Consider the following 8606-nt stretch of genomic DNA (forward strand, 5'->3'; position numbering starts at 1 on the left):
TCACTTTAGGCCACTAAACTGAAGGAAGATACACAAGGAGAAAACATTCAAATCTGTGTGGTATAGTAGTGGAGCTCTGTAGAATGAATCCATTTGTTTTACAAACTATTCCATGAAACAATGAAAATAAAAAATCATTATCTCATTAATTAAAACTTGAAAATGTTTTGCTGCACTCATATATTTAATGAATAAATATAAAATCTGAGGTTGAATTAGAGGCCGTTTCTCTGATTCAGGTAGTTGATTGTAAACTAGCGCCATCTAGTGGAGCAATCGTAGTTTCTCAACTCATTTATTCCTTTACAAAGTTCCTCCTACCTGCACACACTTGCCAGTTTGAGGAAGTAAATATGGAAATACCACACTAGACTTTGTTATTTCTGCGTTCAGGTGAGTTCTAAATGTTATGAGAACCTTTAAACTCTGAGATTTACTTCTTTCTACCTAATGTCTGAAAGCAGTCTACAGTCTAAATTATTTCAGCTGGATTAAGTACTACAGTGACTGATTAACTCCTGTGCTACTATGTTTATTACAGAAGATCTAAATGTAGATGTGAGGTTTGGACAGAAGGAGCCATTACAGAGAAACAGTACAGCAGCTGTTGGAGGAAATGGCTGCTACAAACCCTCTGTCAGAAGAAGAGTTTTCATGTCCTGTGTGCTGTGATGTCTTCAGGGATCCTGTTGTACTGTTGTGTAGCCACAGTGTGTGTAAAACCTGTCTGCAGCAGTTCTGGAAAACTAAGGGATCTCGAGACTGTCCAGTCTGTAGGAGAAGATGTTCAATAGATGATCCTCCCTGTAATCTTGCACTAAAGAACCTGTGTGAAGCTTTTCTAGAGAGCAGGAGTCCGAGAGCTTCAGCAGGGTCTAAGGTCTGCAGTCTGCACAACGAGAAACTCAAACTCTTCTGTCTGGAGGACCAACAGCCTGTGTGTGTGTGGTGTCAGACTTCAAAGAAACACAAAAATCACGACTGCTGTCCAGTAGATGAAGCAGTGTGTGACTTTAAGGTATGAAATGTACACTACTGTTTTGATTTTATTGTAATGTTTTTCCCATTTTCAGATTATCTTGAAATATATGTTAGACAATCTAGATTGAATCTGTCAGATTGAGATTTCAGGCAACTACACTAGAACTACCAAGCCCCCTGCTTTAGACAGAAATACCTCTCACTCCCAACTCATGTCAAACTACAGGAGTTGGTAGGTGTGATAAGCCCTTCTTATCTCCAGTGTTATGTAAAAGAGGCGTGTGTCAGCTGTGGCTGGTTGCTGTTGACACACACCTTTCAATACACACCTTTGGCTCCCTCATGAGACTGCAAGCTCTCTTGCAAGAAGTCTGCTCATCTCAGGACCATATGTTTGAGATTTGATTAGTGAACGGTTGAAATAATGTAAAATTGACACAAACATAATATTTGAATTATAGTGGCATATAAGTGGCATACTGATTATTCAAAATGGCACTAATTTTTTTTTTTTTTTTACCTTATTTTCACCTTATTTTCAGTAGTTTTTGTCTTTTGAAAAACCGCCAATAGGTAAAGATATTTTTACATAAATTTATGCAAAAAACCCTCAGCTACCTGAAATAGAATAATATTCTTGAGCAATTTTAACTTATCAAGATGGTACTTTTTACAGTGTGTCTTCCAAAAACACTACAGCCATAACCGGCACACAAAAATGGGACATTTAGTAAATCTTACCAGAAGACATTTCAGAGTCACTACTCTCTTGTTTTTGGCCTACCCCCCACCCCCCATCTTTGGAGGACAACTTTATTTTTATGTAATGATCAGAAAACAATTCTGTACAATACAGTACAATAGTGGAAAAAAATAATTGGGGTTAGGTGGACCATACAGAGAAAAGAGGAGGAGAGAAAAGAGGGTCAGTGTTCATGGTCAGCCACTGGTCAGTGTTCACACACATTCCTCCCATATATTCACCCTCACACACATACACCCACACACCTTCATCCCATATGTGCAACACACTCATATATGTACCCACACATACACCTACACACTTATACACCCACATACAATCTCCCTCAGTCTCCCCAATGGGAGGACAGGGTTTTTTGTTCTCCCATCTGAGTCAATAAATCCACATAGTTCACACCATCACCCACTCCCCGTCTACCTATAAGTGGCTGCATTTACATACAAAGGGTGGCCTAATCGGATGCAAATGTCCCCAGAACAACTGCCCCCTGGTGGAGGTCAGGTAAAAAAAAGTGTGCAGGGAGTCCTAGTGCTAAATCAGACCTTCATTCACAGTAAAACTAAATATAAATAAGATATTGACATACAACCTGCTACGATATAGCAAACATCTCTAGTACATTTTATAGTAAAAAATTAAAAAGAATCATGCCATTCTGTTGAGTTGTTAAAATCTCTGTAATCACCAGTACATCTAAACATGTATGAAATCCTGTAAGACTCATACAGCCCTCTAATAAACCAACCTACTACTATTTTACAGAATGAATTCAATACCTTATTGGAGTCTCTACAGCAGCATCTGATTGTCTTAGAGGAAAATAAACAAGCCTGTGAGAAAACAGCAGCCCACATTAAGGTGAAGCATCACTCTGAGTTATAAATGTCTACTTACAATGAAACACACATTTGGACAGTTTATATTTCCTCATTTCCCATTCCAGTATCAGGCCCAGCACACAGAGAGGCAGATAAAGGAGGAGTTTGAGATGATTCACCAGTTTCTAATCGATGAAGAATCAGCAAGAATAGCTGCACTGAAGGAGGAAGAGGAGCAGAAGAGTCACATGATGAGGAGGAAGATTGAGGAGATGAGTGGAGAAATAGCATCTCTTTCAGATCAAATCAGAAACACAGAGAAGGAGATGGAAGCTGATGACATCCCGTTCTTACTAGTAAGAATCACTCAGTCTGTCTCTCTCACTTAAACCAGGGTTGCTAACTTTTCAAGATCGCTTGGAGTGAGATTTGAACCTGGAGGCCGTGGCGAGTGCAAATTGTTGATGGGGGGGGGGGGGGGGGGGGTGGCGAACGTAAGTGTAACGTAAATGATGTAACGTAAATTAATGACTCGCTGGCCATCTCTCTCTTGGTCTTACTCACTCACACACACACACACACACACACACAAATGCATAAGTAAAATGTTCTAACATTTCCTCAGTTGCCCCTCGGGGATGAATAAAGTTGAAAAAATGTGTGTGAGTGCGTGTGTAAGGGTTTAGACACATTGATTTGCTTATCATATAAGAAAGAAGTATATTTAACCTCAAACAAAATAACAAATTTATTGATTTTTGCAAGTTATTGAGTTTTGCAATATTTACTGATGCTATGAAATGTTTTTTTCTCTTTCTGTATACAATTGTCCCTCTGGTTCCTTCTCAGAACTTGTCGTCCACATTGAAACAGTGAGTGATTATTATTTCTGTTTCAATCACCATATTGTGCCACACATTGTGTTTGTGAAATAATTCTGATACATTTAGATCTTCAGTATTTGGTGTCTGTAATTTCAGAAACATTATATATGAAGATGGTATTTAGGAATAAAAATATATTGATATTGATGTGCAAACATTTTGATAGATACAGTACATTGATGTATTTGATGAAAGATTTTTCATAAATAATTACTTATAGTTTTTATAGTTACTATAAATTTTAAATAATTTAAATAGGATATATCATAATATATTCTATATTATAATAGTATAAAATCTTTAAACATTTACAGAGTTCCCCACACCCCAAAGGAACATGAGAAGGTGTCAGGAGCTCTGATCAATGTTGCAAAACATGTTTCTAACCTGATGTTTAGAGTCTGGGAGAGAATGCAGAAGATTATCCAGTACAGTGAGTTTTGGTTTTCTTTGATTAATTAGACAGTTTCTGTACTGCTCACAATTAGAACTCTATAGAGAGAGAAACAAAAATTCTGGGTTTAGTAAATGAACTATTCCAGTATTAAAGGCTGCATTAGTATAAACAGTGAGTTGTCGTAGGTGTGGACTGGACGCTGTGGCCCTGTGGCCCTGTCCTTCAGTCTGGGGACAATCCATTGGTGTTAGTCACTCCAGGAGTAGCACCGTTTAGTGGGGGACACTGTAATGTTTCTACCCATTCACAAGGACACATACACATTTAAGTACACAGACGCTAACAATACACACATGCTGTGTGACACTCAGTGTAACAGTAGCACTGCCCTAGTTAAGTGTCACTTGCATTATTCAAATTTTGAATCCAAGATAACTGAACATATATCAATTAATAAAACTGACAATTCCAAGTGTCAAAACAACAAGCATGCAGGGGTGTGGGGTGAACACACATCACCATCACTTCCCTCTTATCAACATACTGCAGACTGTACATGTGACCTCATCACATAAACACATGAAGGACATGATGATTCATTCTGTTCTCTCTCCTCAGACCCTGTTTCTCTGGACCCCAACACGGCACATCCAGACCTCCACCTGTCTGATGATCTCACTACTGTAGACTACAGACCACAGGACTCACTGCTTCCTGATAATCCAGAGAGATTTGATGAGTATGCATGTGTCCTGGCCTCTGAGGGTTTTTACTCAGGGACACACTTCTGGGATGTTGATGTTGGAGACAGTGATGACTGGGCACTGGGTGTAATTAGAGAATCTACACTGAGAAAGGGAGAGTCTTTCTGGGGTTCAGTGTGGAGTCTGAGCTACAGTGGAGAGACAGATGAATACTGGACACGCTGCCCAGGACGGGCACTTCACTACCTCACACCTACAGAGAAACTGCAGAGGGTCAGAGTTCAGCTGGACTGGGACAGGGGGAAAGTGACATTCACTGATCTTCTAACCAGTTCACACCTGCACACTATCACACACACTTTTACTGATACTATTTTCCCAATATTCTATAATATCAGCTCTCCAGTGAAAATCTTGCCAACAAAGATATCAGTAACATTGTTGCCTTGAATTAATCTCAAACATGAGGTTTTTTTCAAATAATTTATTTTATGGCATCTATACATTAGACAGTAAAACGCTGAAGTATTATGTTAAGTGATTTTCTTTCATATCGTCCTAGGATGGAGATGTGGGTGTAATTGTTTTTTGATGTTAATATTTGTTGGGATTTAACAATATATACATAATTGTAGCTGTTACCACTGGATCTAGGGAGGCATGCTATCACCATGGTACGTCCGTTAAAACACACAGAAGAGTGAACAGACACCCACTTCTTTTATTGGTAGTCACAAATCAACAGATCCAGTCATGAAGGAGGAATGGACAATAGATCACATTAGTTGGATTAGAGGATGCAGGATGCATATGGTAAACCTCAAGTAGTTTGTTTTTTTTATACATAAAACATGTCTTTATTTTCCATCTCAAAGACAAAACGACACAGCAGGGAGCTCCAAATACACAAAGAACAAACCAAACACTCTGGTAGTAAACACTCAGACACAGAGCAGTTCCACTCCAGATGAAGGTAGAGGAGCTGCACAGGCCAGTCGTCACAGCACTGGAGCTGAACACCCCAGGACCTGAAAAGGGAAGAGGAGGAAGGAAAGAAAACAGACACGTGTGTGTGTGTGTGTGTGTGTGAGAGAGAGAGAGAGAGAGTCAGTCACTGGGTGAGAAAGTGGGTGTCACTCTGGCTACAGGCTCAACACACTGTGGCACTGCATGATTGTTTGACATTTTTTAAGTATGGATCATCAGAGAGATTGATGAGGTCTGTATGTGAATGTGTTAGATATGAGAAACATGGATCTTGAACAATATCTCTTACCATTGTGTAAATAGTGTTCAGCAGAAGTGTTGCAGATTTTATAGAAGTTACTTAAAGGGGTGTGGCGATAAGGTGATTGACAGTTAATAGCTGCGTTGATTGACAACAAAACCTTAACTTTGTTTATTTTGTAAAATGTCAAAAGTGTCTTTATATCACTCCTCAATGTCTTGTTCTGCAGGAAATTGGTGTAACAGATCATTAGGGTCAAGTTGTTTGCAGTTCTTTCGGTAAGTAGCTCAGTTAGATATTTGACTAGCTAGCCAGATGTTAACTTTAAATCCTCTCAGGTTAGCAAATTGTGCTAGCTAGTTCGTAGTTTAGCTAACTGAACGAAATGTACTTGAAGCATAGACCATGTATACATGTGTGTCTGTATACACCAGAGACCATATATATGTGACGCTGGCCACAGGGAGACAGACGAGGCACAAGTCCATTGGTTCTTGACAACGTCACTTTATTTAAAGCACAAATCAAATATGCGCAGTATGCTCACGTATAAACACATAGACGAACACAAACGTGTATGACTCAAACAACAACGAGCACAAGACACTGCGCGAACGCACATTAAATAGACAAACCACATAAACCCCACGTGATGACGAGACGAGCCACAGGTGAGACGAATCAGCACAAGACGTAACCGCACCCACGGAGATACACAGAAGCAGACGAGTAGATGCAGACAACGTAAACACACGCCCAAAAGGGAGGGGTTGGGGACCGAAACGTGACAGACTCCCCCACCAAGGGCACTACCCGTCCTGGGGTGCCAACAGGACCAAGTGCCCCGAACCCACATCGATGGGCGGATCCGAAGCGCTCAGTCCTGCGTCTGGGAGGTGACCGCCCTCGGTGGAGAGTCCGCCACGAACAGCCTAGAACACCCTCCCTGGGAAGACCGGGGAAAACACATTAGACAGACACACTGGAACATTTACGATCACGCAAACAGGGATGATACACACAGAGGCACGAAAGGGAAAAGGGGATTTGGCAGACATACGGGAATACACACGAACACCGGGACAGACAAACATGTAAATGGCGCCAGGCTTCACGCCAGGAGGAGAGCGGCCAGCGAGGAGAACCTGGAGGTTGCCGGAGCTGCAGGTGCTGCGGTGGGCGGTCTTCTCCCCGCCTTCTCCGCAAACCCATCACCGGGTGCGGCGCGGCTGGCGGATGCTCCTGTAGCCTTCCCGGTGGGCACGCCACCGGCTTCTGTGGAAGCCCTCGGGGAGCGTGCCGCAGGGTAGGTCAGCCGACCTGCTCTCTCTCTCTCTCTCTCCGGGGAACCACCTCGGGGGTATCCCTCTCTTCCTCGCTCTTCCTCTCTGGACCTGACCGTGGGAGTGACCTCCATCTCCGCTTCTTCCTCACGGCCCTGGCTCCAGCTCATGGGCTCCTCCGGGCTGCCACCCCTGGAGTAGTCCATGGCGCTTACCTTGGAGTGTCTGGGGGATACGCCCTCCTCGGGCTTCCTCCTCCCCCTCACGGTCTGGGATGAGCACTCCGAGTAAAGCGAGCTCCCCTCATCCTCTTCCTCTGTCAATAGCTCGCTGTCCGTGTACTCGTTGAAACCCGAGCACACGGAAGAGGAATGATCTTCTTCTTCCTCGCCCTCACCGTAGTATTCAGTGGGGGCGGAGCATACGGAGGGGGGATAGTCCTCCTCTTCTTCCCCTTCACCCTCACTGTAGTCCACGGTGGGATTGGAACAAACTGAGGGGGCCCGGTTTTCTTCCTCCTCCTCCTCCGATTCCTCATCCCCAAACTTGCTGTCCGGGGTCTTGGCGGTGCAGCAGAGCTCAAGGACGCCTAACCTTATCGGTGAGAGGTCTCGGGAAGGAGAGGGGTGTCTCTCCCGCCACAGGCTTCGAGGAAATGGTCCGCCATCTCCACAGAAGAGGCTTCCCGAGCACGAAGCAGCATGATCTTGCATATCGGGTCCTGCTCCATCATCTCGGGGTTTACGGTGGCCTTGCGGTGCTGGGCAGGTGAAGAGGCATGGTGGCATAGGCTGGGTCTCTGGCCCCTCTTGGGCTGGGTGGTGTATCCTGGCATGGTGTCTCTTGGCGGATCGTCGTTTTGTGACACTGGTCACAGGGAGACGGACGAGACACGAGTCCATTGGTTCCTGACAACGTCACTTATTTAAAGCACAAATAGCTCAGTATGCGCACGTATAAACACAGACAAACACAAACGTGTATGACTCAAACAACGACGAGCACAGGACACTGCACAAACGCACATTAAATAGACAAACCACATAAACCCCACATGATGACGAGACGAGCCACAGGTGAGACGAATCAGCACAAGACGTAACCGCACCCACGGAGATCCACAGACGCAGACGAGTAGATGTAGACAACGTAAACACACGCCCAAAAGGGAGGGGTCGGGACCGCAACGTGACAATGTGTGTATATATATATATATATATATTGTCACGTTGCTCTTTTGCTCCAGGTAGCCCTTCATATTTCAGTCAAGTGCTTTTAGTTTGTATGAAGTTTGTATAAATCTGTTAAGGGTGTGGTTGGGTAGTGTCATAGAATTTCTGCAATAATATTTTATTGTGATGTGTTAAAAATGAAACAGGTACAAAACTGAACACTAATTAGCTACTTCATCAGGTACATAACATAAAGCTCTGAAGTCCTGATGTTCACAATCAGACTGTATGGTTTTGGTCAGGTTTGATTGACACATCATTTCCATAAGGTGGCATAATAAAGAAGGGCATGGGAGGAATCTCACCCGGCACAGTG

The 8606-nt window shown here is 43.2% G+C and overlaps 1 protein-coding gene across 2 annotated transcripts; it reads left to right on the top strand.

The window, feature by feature from the left end:
* Positions 1-333: 333 nt before the first annotated feature.
* Positions 334-7430, top strand: LOC143485144 (E3 ubiquitin-protein ligase TRIM35-like). Of its 2 annotated transcripts, XM_076984390.1 has the most exons (8): positions 334-393; positions 542-1018; positions 2507-2602; positions 2688-2918; positions 3412-3434; positions 3761-3879; positions 4462-4582; positions 5423-7430. In XM_076984390.1, the coding sequence occupies exons 2-8, from the start codon at positions 617-619 to the stop codon at positions 5577-5579; spliced, it is 1149 nt and encodes a 382-aa protein (XP_076840505.1). In that variant the 5' UTR covers positions 334-393; positions 542-616; the 3' UTR covers positions 5580-7430. The 2 variants fall into 2 exon arrangements, with proteins under 2 accessions (XP_076840505.1, XP_076840504.1); XM_076984389.1 differs by having other exon boundaries at positions 4462-5561.
* Positions 7431-8606: the final 1176 nt, after the last annotated feature.

Source organism: Brachyhypopomus gauderio, chromosome 21 (genome assembly GCF_052324685.1).
Source record: "Brachyhypopomus gauderio isolate BG-103 chromosome 21, BGAUD_0.2, whole genome shotgun sequence".
NCBI lineage: Eukaryota > Metazoa > Chordata > Actinopteri > Gymnotiformes > Hypopomidae > Brachyhypopomus > Brachyhypopomus gauderio.